General features: G+C 34.3%; 1 protein-coding gene across 7 annotated transcripts; it reads right to left on the minus strand.

The window, feature by feature from the left end:
• Positions 1–1162: 1162 nt before the first annotated feature.
• LOC124214115 (uncharacterized) lies at positions 1163–12282 on the minus strand. Of its 7 annotated transcripts, none has more exons than XR_006882076.2 (6): positions 11878–12282; positions 11606–11757; positions 11278–11495; positions 10546–10991; positions 9847–10127; positions 1163–8776 (listed from the first exon to the last, which is right to left on the minus strand). XR_006882076.2 is itself a non-coding variant. In XM_046616137.2 (5 exons), exons 2-5 carry the CDS (start codon positions 11674–11676, stop codon positions 9945–9947), a joined length of 918 nt encoding a protein of 305 aa, XP_046472093.1. In that variant the 5' UTR covers positions 11677–11757; positions 11998–12282; the 3' UTR covers positions 1163–9944. The 7 variants fall into 7 exon arrangements, 4 of the variants coding, with proteins under 4 accessions (XP_046472093.1, XP_068990374.1, XP_046472092.1 ...); XR_006882078.2 differs by having other exon boundaries at positions 1163–8790; XR_006882077.2 differs by having other exon boundaries at positions 1163–9769.
• Between the last annotated feature and the right edge of the window lie 1540 nt (positions 12283–13822).

The raw sequence follows: 13822 nt of genomic DNA on the forward strand, positions 1-13822 counted from the left end.
AGAATCTGTTGCCTTTCAATTTTGATCTATCTGACGCGATTTTGGCACAAACATTAAAATCAAATCAAAAACAACGCAGTTTAATTGTATTGAACCTGTCCACTATAAAACCATTCCAATTAACGATACATTAGCTTGCGTTATTCAAATTTGCTGAGTTTCATTCCTATCACATAGTAAGGATGTTGTTTTACCCCCGCTTTTGACTCTGCTGTCTTACCATTTTCAAGTGAATGTCGTAGTCAGTTAACAACCGAGTAAAATGTCACTAATTTTAACTATTACCAAGTCCTGCGTAGCACTGTTAAAAAGGTTACGGTTTAAGGATACGGCAAACAAGCACTTGGAAATCTACCGGCAACCTGTACTGTTGAATTTCGAAAAGGATCGAAATTCGGTTGTGAGGTTTATGGGCTACGATTTTTTACAATTTATATCCGTCGAAAGCGTACCAGCAATAAGCCTTGGACCCTGATTCGAGGCTTTCAAGGACACGTATCCGTGAAACTCTAATCATCCTTGGGTGACACGAAATAAAATTGAGATTCTTTAAAGAGCTCTTTGCATCACGGTTTCTCTCGTATAAACTTTCACCAAAATGCACTATTTTTTGCATCAAACCGAAAATGTAGCACCACTATAAATATGGACGAAGTCCAGACAGAGCCATTCCAGAAATCGCAACATCAATGTTACGGAGGTCACCTTTTTCAATATGAGGTACAAGAGATCAAGATCGAATCGAATGACACCGTATGACTCGCTTCCACTCAAACCAACAGTTGACCTGGATGTAATAAGTTTGTTCTCAATACCTGAATTACATTCAATTAAAGTCGAAAAAAACGCAAAGGAATTCATTGCTGGATAAAGTGTAACAATAATTTGATTGAACGGTTGGATTGCCAAGAGAGAACTTGTAGAAATCTAGACGAAGGAGTTCTGGTTTTGAAGTTAATGGAATAATTGAAAAAACAAAATTGTAAATTACAATATGATAATAGGTTTCTCTCATTTCAGAGCGACTAAAATGCAAATACTGGTTTATTTCGAAGAACTGTATAATAAATGTAATAAATTCGTATCAATCAAAAATTACTACATGGCTTATCGTTAACTAGGTATCAGGTGAGGTGTATTGACCAAAGAAGAACATAACGAATATCGCTGCAAAGTTTATTTAGTTTTCAGCGATTTCTTTTTTTCACAATAAACTACACGTGAGAATTAATAAATTACTAAGATGCTTGTTGTACAAGGATTACTGAAGTAAAATATTCATTATTGCACTTCACATTTCTGATATGACTATTATCACTCCATGACAGTAATACTATACAGTTCATTTCAAATTTGAAAATAAACTATGAAAATCTTTGAAATGCAGTAATTATCTAGAACGTATCGAGTAATCGGTTACGTTTAGCACTACAAACAGTTTACCTATGTCTAAAATTGTACAATCTAAACGGTAGAAGGACCTTCGGTAATTTTTACGTAAACCACGAGGTCTTGTTTAAAACTGAAATTTCAGTGCACCTGTTCTATTTTTCGTAAGCAACCGATCGACAGATACTCGTTTATTTAATAACAATCGTATAACAGAATTCTTTGTCGACTGTTCTAGTTTTATCGTATCGAACATATTAGTGTGCGTTATTTGTTACAATCTGCTACTGTTACATTCAGAGTAGCTACCGATAAAGATTATGCTTCAATTCTCGATAGGACATCGAATTCAAGAACATCCGTTAAACGTTCAACTGGCGTAATACATAATGGCCCGTTATAATCTAGTCTTCATTGTTGTTATCTTGTGAAACGTATAACCAGCGTAAATGTGACAGTCAAAATGATGAAAACAGGAGATTATAACAGGCCGTTATACATTACGCCCGTTAAACGTTTAACGGACATTCGTGATATTATCCCCTACGAAATATTACGACAGTTTCCAGCGACACGAAGTATTGGGATTCACCAGGCAATGGAGCAGTGAAATTCGTGAGTGTAATAAGTGTTTAGAGTACAGTTGAATTTAAAATTGTAAGTCTTCATCAGCCTGAAGTGATACTAAAAAAAAAACGAGTATTTACGGTTATTGTAAAAATAAAATGATATTCGTATACTTCTGTGTGTTTTGTAAAATAACAAATACTTGGGATTTAGGTTCCGATTACACTTTAGCTTGAATAGTCCGATACTCCGACAGAGCAGTTGTAATTTTTGGTAACAAATTTCTAATTCTATTAATTAACTACGTATTACTACTGTAGATACTATATAAAAAAAAAAAAAAAAAAAAAAACAATCGAAGAAATTTCTATAAAATATATGAAACATAAAAAATTCAATTGCACAGCTGCCTGTACATCATTCCAAAGTTCTATATAAAACAAGTCTCTAACGTGTTCACAATTTAAATCTTATATGTATACAAATCATAACTATTTTTCATTAACAATAATAGATATAAATAATTTCGGTTATTATTATACGTAGAGGCACTTTCAAAATTCTCATAGCCGTCTTGTATTGGGAAGAAAATCATTTTTTGTTACTCTCATACTACATCACACATAAAATCCACATGAAACATAACAGTTTGTATTGTTTAAATCAACTGCGTGAGACACTTGATGTTGATTCTCAAGAGTTGTATAGTTCTTTTGCACCTATAATATACCATCCGGCCCTTCAAAGTCCGATTCGTCCGTCAAATTATTCAATCAAGTGTGTAAACATCTACCGTAATACAGCTATTATATCAATCTCTCATATCTAAACAATCCACCTATCTATCAAGTATTTTCACGTACCTCTGAAATTGGCGCTAAAAGTTGAAGCGGGACCCTTCAGATACGTACGTGCAGAAAATTCATATAAAAAGTTATCCGTCTATAAATATTTATGTAACGTTTTGATTTGAAACTTTCCATGTACAATTCCCAAAGTGGATTTTGACCGATTCAAAGCCACCCGTGTTGCACAGCAGTCGACACGGGTTGACTTGAATCGGTCAGAATCCACCTCGGGAGGTGTACATACACTTATAAATCCTAAGCTATTAGTAGATACCAGTTGGCGATACTTCCGATACAATTTAGTGTAAATAAATGTTAATTTATCCGATGAGATTTCCTGGAAAACAAGATATTTGATTCAGAATTCAAAATTTGACTAACAAAATATGATGTCAACTAGAGTTGTAAATAATGCATCAACTTTTTAATGCATTGGTATTTTCATTAATCATTAATTTTGATTTTTTAATAGGAAGCATTTCCATTGCCATTAATTTTAATTATTTTATGGAGAAAAATTTCATTAAAAAATTTAATTTAATCCTTAATGTATTATTTTTTCATTCAGAATTTTACAACCCTGATGTTAACGAAGTACGGAATTTTTCATATTAGAACTATTTATGATGCCACTCTAAACGTTTTATTTTCGATTTTGTTTTCAAATCTGGGCCCAAACTGTGAATTATTGATCTTTGGCCTGTTGAAAAAGTCATCGCGTTTTGCTGAGTTTTGGAAACTAATAAAGGGGCATGACTAAACAATTTGGCGTCGAAAAATCGATTATCAGCTTATAGTTTCAGGTTAATTACGCGAATGGGAAAGTACCGGCAACTTTTTCCAAATTATGAGGCTTAACTTTTTTCACATGGAATCAATATGCTGCAAAAGATACGATAAACGAGGTGTTTCAAAATTCAACATGGCTCAGTCAGAGTAATGCATTTTTTGCCACCACATGTCACAGATCCTAGCATTTCCATTCCCAATACTGCAAAACTCCAAAACCCGATGACATCGATAATTTATTAACATGAAATTTCTGCACCTCGAAATGCAAATGCTGAAAAAATTGTTTGCAATTTGTTTAAAAACTGCATTAGTACAGAAACTCTGAGTTGAAAAGGTTTTCTTTCACTGGTGCAAAGTCTTGCGCTTCTGGATTTTTAAAAATACCAAAACGGTGAGCTTTTTTAGTAAGTACCCTTTCTCTTCTTTCTAAACTTACTAACTATCCGTAGAATCAGTGATTTTTCGAGTATTGTCGTTGGAACGAAATGATACTCTCAATAAAGCCAAAGTCCAAAACTTCTTTCATTCATTTCTGTACATGAGGATTAGGGTGGTCCTTAAAAAGGTAATTTTCAAATTTCGACCGGCTCACCCCCCAAATCGTCTCCAAATGATTCAAAAGTAATTCCCTAATTTCTTCGCATTTTTATCTTAACTTTAACCCGTGTCCCCAAGAAGGTGGATTTCCCCATTCAATCCTTTCAGGGGCGCATCAAATCTAGAAAACGGATTTAGATGAAATTTGGTCTAGTGAGGTTTTTTGGGTCACTTGTTGAGAATCTGAACTCAACATTTTTAATTTCAAATTGGCGATCCAACATGGTGGACCAAAATCCCAAGTCACTTGATATTGCCATATTGGATCCACCATTTAGAATTTTGGAATTTCGATTACAGATTGATTACAGTTTTTCGGAAATCAAATGACTTTTTGGATTTAGCTCCACCATATTGGGTCTGCCATTTTGAATTTGCAAATTTTGAATTCAGATTCGTAACCAGCAGCCTAAGAAACCCTCCTATACTAAATTTCATCTAAATCCCTTCGGCAGATTTGATGTGCCACTGAAAGGGTTGAATGGAATCCACCCTCTTTCGGGACTGCTTAGAGTTGATACAAGAATCTGAAAAAATGAGTTCATTATTTTTTAATTATCTGGAATTGATTTGGGGGACGAGCCAGTCGAAAGTCAAAAATTACCTTTTTAAGGACCATTCTAATAAGGATGCAGGTTCAAAAAATTATTGCATGCAGAAACAAAAGACAGATATTGAGATTGGTTCATTTCGTTGAACACGAAAAATTACCTGGAAAGTCAAATTCGTATATAAAATCCTATATGCTTTTCTGCACTACCTTATATTTAGGTACCTAATAATTATATCTTCTTCTTCAAATATTGTATTCGTAGATAAAAATAATATAATCAATACATGATATAAAGAATTGAAACGTCTTTTCGACTTACTATTAGTTCACATTTCATGATCTGCAATAGAATGAGTTCTTTTGACATTGTAAATTTCTCAAATATGCACAAAAAAAACACGTTAGGACGTTCAACTTGGTACGCTATTTCACAACTTTAAAATTGGTGTATAGGTTTATATATGCGGAATACAATAAATTGGCCTTACTAAGACCTTATTTCTGAATAGCTGCGATTGTAGCCATTCTAAAATTGCAAAATGATTGGATATGTTAACGTTACAAGGTCGTAAAATATTTAATGCGTGTATAGGGCTTTTATTAGAAAATATAAGAAAACGAAAGTTAAACAGGGCAACTGAGGCTGACCAAGTTATATCAGATTCAAGAAAGTCTATGTGACCCAGATGCAAATGTTTCAATACTGAATTTCAATTGTGAACACCGCGTTATTAGCGTCAGAGAAATTGCATTATCACATTATTTTTTCACCGAATTATCTAAGTAATTTGTTTGACTCTATTGACAAATAACTCATTTTATTCGTAAATGAATGCCTTGCAAATTGTCTGAGACATATTCTTTCTTAAGTTTGTCAGATGGCAAGAAAAAAGATGTATACAATTCATCACAATTTTACTCATTATTAGACGATCTGTGGAGAATCTATTTACGGATAAAGTCAGTTATTGGAATAGTCAGCTAATTGGAATTAGAAATGTAATACAGATTTTTCGGCGAAAAAAGAGTAGAATAATGAGGTTTCTATGGTGTAGTTAAAATAATGAGTTGTTTATAGTTGAATTTCAGTGTTTTAACATTTCCATTCTTCCATTTCATTTTTTACAGTTGAATGTAACTAAAATAGCTTCAGTGACACTATCTAAAGCTTTGTTTCATCACGTTTTTGTGCCAACACTTTTTCAACCTGACTGTACACCCCATAGTCTTTTAAGCGGACGCTAGAGTCAATGTTTACCGACCGCGTTGAATGTCATTTATTTTGAATTTTATCAGAATATAAACGTCACTGATGTAAAAATACCGCAGTTTGCGCAATTCTACATGCAATGTGAAATACAAGTACCCCAAAAAAGTTTTTTTTACGCAACAATAATGTCAAAAAATCTATTCCTGTAATTCTATTATGTACTACTTACTTTATGAAAACATTTCCCAGCCTTTTTTATTTTTGTGTATGAAGCAGAAATATTTTTCGATACTTTTGTTCAGCATGCATTTTCTGTAGCACTCAAATGAAGCGACATTTTCTTCAGTCGGTAAATACTGACTACATCGTTCTCGCAAGGTTTCAAATAAAGCTAAATTTATTTCGCAATAAAAAGTATAAACGGAGAGTAAATTTTTAATGAGTTATACTAAAAAATATCTGTACTAAACTAGTCTTTACCTGTTTCATTTGTACGTAAATGCTACTGTACTACAATAAATATACATGGGAATTAATATAGCCTCTTACAGAATTTGCAACAGTAACTTAAACGGTAATTGATTATTCTTATTGTCGTATGTGAGTAAGAAATTTCGAACGAATTTGTCAAATAAATTGTTTGGGTTCACGATTTTATCATTATGAATGTTCAATAATTTTATAATTCTTTGAGTGATTTACATATCTGTAAAAACAAATTGCGTTTTAACGTCTTTGAAAATGCACTATTTGAGTAGCGAAAAATTAAAAAAATATGTTTAACATGAACTTCTTGCTGACATCCCTTGAACACTATGAACAATGAATGAATAAGTAAGATCGAAGTAAAAAAATCAACGTGATTAATTTATGCTGATTGATCGCACTATAGTCTAACAATTAAAACAATCTATAGTATGATTTAAGATATTTTAAACCGATAAAACATCTTGTCTCATCTATAACTATAATATCAATTACCTTGGTGAAGTAACGTATTATAAAATATGTACTATAAAAAATTCTATCAAATTATGGATGATCAACATGCTATTGATTGTAAGATTTGTTGACCAGAGATTTATTTGCAGGACAAACGGATGAGAAAACCATAGGGAGACAATAGTTTTCTGCAATGACCGAATTCAATTAAATTATGACCACAGTTGATGAGTCGGCAAGTATAAAAAACTGTAATTAACCCTGAACTACTTCGAGCTTCTAGATTGAGCAAAAAGATATGCCTAGGGTGAACTGTCTTAAGGGGGTGTAGACAAATAGATGGCTGAAAATATGGGTATGTTTTGGGAATTTACCTCTCGACAACCAATTGTTCAATTCGATCGGAGTCTGTTTTATTAAAAATTACGTAGATCAAGTATTTTTATTGACAATAACGTCAAATAGTTTGCTCGTGATAAATGATGACTGTCAACATACTTTTGTATAAAGCAGAGTTCGATTGACTTGATGAATAATTGGTTGTCGAGATATGAATTTTCAAAATTCAACTCCTTTTCAGCTGTCTACTCGTATATAACTCCTTAACACTTCTTAACTCTTTGGTCAAAATACGACCTATTGGGACTAATGCTCAAACTCGAACACAATATTAGTTCCTTTAGGTTATTAAAACGTAACCACTGGTAGCAACACTCTCACATCAAGAGATCTTGCATTGTATACAATAACTAATCAGCGATATTTCACTGCTTTTTTTGGTTCATATACTAAGAGCTACGAACTTTCAAAGTTAAGGGGGTCGTCCAATATGAAGGCTGTTTTTTTTAACGATTTTTTGGGGGTTTGTTTAAGTCGAAGCATTGAAATAAAACTTCTCATAACCTAATGTATACCGCCCGATAGGAACGTATGTAAGAAAAGTGTAGACATGATATCTCTAAAAGCACTGGAGCGATCCTACTCAAATTTTTACAGCACTTTATTGTATCTATACCTATCGCGTGAACTAGGATAATCATGATTGCTCTGGTAGTTTATATTTTATGAAAAAATATTTGATTTGCAGTTTTTGATCAATTTGTTTAGCTCGTAAAACAAAAATTATCAAAGTCATCATGATTATCCTAGTTGAGGCTATAAGTATAGGTATAATAAAGATTGTTTAAATGTCAATAAATAGAACATAAAAACTATGAGAAATTTTATTTCAAAGTTTTATCTTAAAAAAATATCCAAAAAACCTTTAAAAATACAGCCATTACACTAGACAATCCCCTTAAGAACAGCTTTTAACAGAGTCCAAATTCGTATTCAGTTCTCATGTCAGAAGGCTGAGTCATTTTGTCAGATCTAGCAACAATTACCTCCATCGTTATCTAAAGTGGCCCAATAGTAAGGTTTATTTGCCAATATTGAATACTCGTGAATAAGTATGTGCTGTTGAAATAAATTTTGATACATAGGATTCGATTTACGTACTTAATATTGAGAATACCATTGATATGGTGGAAGACGTTCATAAGTCGACTCAGAAAAGAAAAGTACTCACTGAATCTGAATTCCGGAGTTTCCCTGTCTTTTTACTGGTTGAACATTAGGGAATCCACACTCGATACCCACTTTAATTTTAAGGTCGAATTCGAAAATAATTAAATTCCCACTGTATTGTAGATTGCGATTTTGAAAAAGCGCGAACTTCAACAAGAGTCTAATACAATAGTTTCATCATTACACATATTGGTTCATAAACTTCACCATTGGATCCACACAACTAAATAATTCTATCTTTTAGGTTGATCTCAATTGTGGTACGTACGTAATTCTTTTGCTGCCTTCTTGCAGAATCAAACAATCACCCTGCATCCAAAAAACTCAATTAATTTGTAAGATTGAAGTTATTTATTATTGTAACGATGCATTTTGCAGAATATTTGTTATTTCGCAGCTGCAGAATTTTGTGAAATTCAGTAAACAGTAATGATGCAAAATGTTAATATTGAGAACTTAATTCTTTCAAACACATTCTAAACGTGCGAAACAACAATTTTTTTCAGTATTCCGTTACATTAATGTTTAAAACTTCAACCTCGAATCAATTTTACTTGACAACACAATACAATATGCAACACATGATACAAAGAAATAGTAAACTTGAGTTGTGTCACAGTTACAAATACTAACTAAACAATGTACATGGTGAACAACAGCTGACAACAAAATTTACCACACTAAATAAAAACTTCTCTATCGCTTTTTGTGATATACAAAGAGGTTACTCATTCAAATTGATAAAAACGGCATTGGTTGATTGTACTAAAATTTTATGTCCAATTACCTAAATGATTCCCAACTCACGATTCACAAAACCAATGATCCCTGTCACTGTGTCAAACTACGACTCTGTATCTCATTGTCAACTAGAAATGGTGCCTATACTGAAAATTTTATTTTTCCTTTGAATAACGTACATTTTTACAATACATTGAGTTATAATTTTTTTTTTAAGTCCAGCAAATATTCAACAATAAAAATTCTATAAGAATTTAAGGTGTATTGTTAGTACTAGTTGTACCAAACTTTACCGCTCCCTGACGCAATATCTCATATGGCTACAGTCGTGTCCGTTCTTAAATAAAATATCTTCAAATTCGTTGGTCTGTAACGGTATGAAATATCGCAATAGTGGCCCCTGAACATTTTCACTACCAATAATGACAATTTTGACAAAAAAAAAAACATTTTTAAAACACAATTTCTCGTTGAGATACAGAGCTGTCCAAATTGTCACAGATTTTGATGAAAGTTCATTGGGTAAAATTCACCCAAAGAAATTTGATGGACCACCTGAATCTGTAAGATGTTGTCAGCGGTTGAAATATAGAAACAAAGATTTGGAAGATTAGATCAATGTAAAACAGAAGTAATACCTGTTATAATCCAAAGTTCCATTCATTGCTATGCTTTTAAGATAAGCACTAAGCAGCTGCTCATGTTTATTTTGATTACTAACTCATCGCTTTGCATATCACAGGGCAGCACAAAAACATAATCCGATTATAACCATTCCTGAAATACACGTGAGATCACGTCTGATATTCTGACTGGATCCAGCTCCAGGTAGGCCATAGGCGTTACGCCATTCCACAGACCATAGAGGGATGGCAACATGAAGAATATCAGGAATCATGAACCCCAGATCCCGAATTACCTATTAATTATGTGAACCTTTTACTTCAACAATGCACTGTAACAAGCCTTGAACAGAATGTCTATGCTTGAGAAATTGCTTGAAAATCGCAGGTGTTTTGGAGCATAATTCAGGTTTTTCCCTAACTAAAAATTATTTTTTACTATTGAATAAGCTGATTATGCACTATGTTTAATAACACGCGATTTAGAAAATCCAAGTAAATAATTTAAGCAAATAGAGAAACTGATAAAAAATTTCAGAAATTTATGAAATCAAGTCAAGGTCTGTAAAGACCAAGTGCAATTTAAATTGATATAACTAACTGTTTTACATGATTGGGAGTTGAGAAATCTTATTTAATTTACAATAATTAGTAACACATTTTTATCATCACTGAAAACAAAAGTTATCAAAGATAGATGAGATTTTTATTTACCTGATGGGAATATCCCTCTCCTCTAACAACATTGGTGATGAACTGGTCCCAACTACCAGCTAAAATATGCATGATTGCAATAGCAGCGATGCCAAATGCTTTTCTATGTGTGATTGGATTTTTTGCATCAGCCAAATGAACAACCAGAATTGTTGACAATAATTCGGTAGCAGTGAAAAACAATTGATGATACCACTGGGAATAAAACTCGTCATTCCAATAATTTATGTACACCCACCATGAATAGTAATGAGAAAACACTGCAGTTCCAAAAAGTATCAACATTCTAAATCTCAGACGACATTGCATAGCTAGCCATGCTAAATCTTTCACACTTTCGTAAAATATAATTATACCAACTACTATCATAAACCATATTTTTATGGTATTAGCAGTGGCATTAAAATACATATGCTTGTAAGATGCAACACCAGATTCATAGGAGCCTGAAAAAAAAAAATTAAAACAAGGAAGTATGCATTGGCTGACGGCATTCTCATTTCGGAAGTGCTTGAAATTTCAAAATACGAATTTTTTTCTACTATTGGTTGACCAAAATAACCCAATTAGTTTTACAATTACCGATCAAGAGATATTTATGCAAAAAAATGGAAATAATTAGAAATGACATTTATTTGTTATTTGAAGTTTTGACAAATGAGATGTGTATCTCTATAGTCAAAGTAAAATATGCATGAGCCATGACCAAGAAAAATGTTTCCAATTTCTTACCCTTGAACACGGTGTCCCAACAAGAACATGAGCAATAACGCTTGTCGACATCTCGTGAGAATTCTGGCCAGAAATAGTAAAGTGCAGCAATATGTGCAGGAGGAATAGTTAAAGGTGCTAAGATGCCAGCAGCCTTAGAACTGCAAGTAATCAAACTTGGGAACATACGCTTTGCCAGCATCTTCATGATTTGGAAATCCTTCAATATGCGGTGCTGTCTATACTTTCAAAATGATATTAATGGACCAGACACTGGCCTTTCTCTGTCGAGAATAATATTGATAATTAATTGGTGAGCAAAGATATTTAAATTTTTGTATCTACTTACAAATTTACTACAGGATTTTCCCTACTATTCATCCATAAGAACAGACCAACTTTTGATATCATCATTTTCATCTAGGGATCCAGTATTTCCGTTAAATTGCCAATGTAACTACGGTAGACGCCTGAAAGGATGCAGCGACTACCGAGATGACACTATTTCATAGACAAAATTATTCAAAATTCAAGTGTAATTAATAAATCTGATTCTATTTTCGCGGAATTATATCGTAGTAATTCAAACATATCTAGCTTAATTAACTTGCAAACACTCACTGTCGGCACATTTCAAATTTGCTTTTGAATTTTCACGCCATTTTTACGGTTAATCAATATTTAACACCCGTGTGACATCTGATATATGTATAAATATGTATATATATATATCATGTATACCGTTCACTATGCTTGCCACAGAAAAGGTGAACAAGCGGCACAGTAAGAAGAGACAGACACTTCTGGCCTGAGCTTCTGGCGACTGGCGGAATGCCGATCCACTGAAGTTTCCTCAACGTTCAACAGAAAAAGAGAGAGAAGAAGCATCTCAAAAGTGTGCTTTGAAACTGTTTCGGACGGAGATCGAAATATCCCATGGAACTATCTTTGCCGGCGACAGGCCATGGCTTCACTCTGTGCTCACTCACGCACGCGCTCAGAGTGACGTTGCGGCTTGGAGCATTACTGTACACTTGGAGACAATGAATCCGACTGAGATGGCTAATTTTTTGCACTGAACAGTTACGTTGGCAACACGGAGAAACCTACAGCGCCACAGTCGGTCAAGCGCGAAACAAACTCAATCTCAATCACGGTCTTGTATACAGGTTTGGAAACTCCTATGTTGGGAGCCACGATTATTCGTGTCGCTTAGCGAGTGCAAATTTTGATTCTAGCGGCACGACCAGTTGTCGCTGCGGTCTAGTTACCAGGAGAACAATAACCTCATAAATACGATGAGTGAGCGTGAGTGAGCGAATAACCCATATACATACTATATGCGAATACCACGGTCTTGTCTGGACCCCCCCGACCCCTCCACCGCTGTTGATAAGATCGCAACGAACCTAGTGGCGACTAGTGAACACAAAAATTGCTTCAATAAGCGACATACCCCCTCCAATGAAGTTTCCAGACCTGTATATAAGACCGTGATCTCAATAAACCTGACATAACCCATGACCGTCGAATCTGACCTTAAAATCATAGACTTATAAAGATAGACTGAACGCTCCTATAAGAGGTACTGAAGCTTACATATAAAGGACAAAGATATGTCAGGAGTACTGCTCTCTCTTTTCAATCGGTTTCATACCGGGAGACAAGGGCGTAGTGGAAGTAGAACAGCTATAGATATAGGCGCATAATTTCGCCTCATTCTCCTCTACCGCCTCGATCCCCGCCACAAATATCGTCAGAGAGAGAAAGGAGTACTCCCGGCATATTTCTGCCCCTTAAATGTTTGCTTCAAGCGGCTCATAAGAGCGCTCAGTCTATCTTTTATAAGTCTATGCTTAGAATAGGTGTCAATCTAACAAGTCGTTACCCCCGCGGTATTCTAAGGTTACATTCGACGGTCATGGGTTATGTTACGTTTATGGAGATTGAGTTTGTTTCGCGCTCGGCCGACTGTGGCGCTGTAGGTTTCTCCGTGTTGCCAACATAACTGTTCAGTGTAAAAGAAATTAGACGTCTCAGATTCATTGTCTCCAAGTGTACATGCTCTAAGCGTTGCGGCATGTGGATACCAGGTGATACGATAAACGGAATGCAGCTTTGAGAATTGTAAATGGGGAACCACACTGCCAACTCTTGAAGCTTGGTAGCAGCACCATCGTTGGTTCAAAATTCAAATTCAAGCATACATTATTACGTTAAAATTCCTTTTCCTTTATAGATCTTTTTTCTTCACTTGGAGAAAAGCACCGTCGCAAATTAACCTGTTTAAAGTTTTCAATTGACCAAACAAAATACTTTTTCATTTTCGAACACTGGAATTTCGCGGCAAAGTAAACCAACAATTGTGCGCTACCTGCAATCACCTGTGACAACTGTGGTCCCCCATTCGCTCCTGCGTCCGTGCATATAGGTAGAAAGTTCTAAGAGATGTCTTGGACAAATCTAATGGTTAGACTGCGATATCTGTTGCCAAAATCTTTCCTAATTAATGATCGTTTCCGTACACAAGGCTTTGTGGAAAAGTGACAAACTCATATGAATGTCA

This window comes from Neodiprion pinetum, chromosome 3, assembly GCF_021155775.2.
Source record: "Neodiprion pinetum isolate iyNeoPine1 chromosome 3, iyNeoPine1.2, whole genome shotgun sequence".
NCBI lineage: Eukaryota > Metazoa > Arthropoda > Insecta > Hymenoptera > Diprionidae > Neodiprion > Neodiprion pinetum.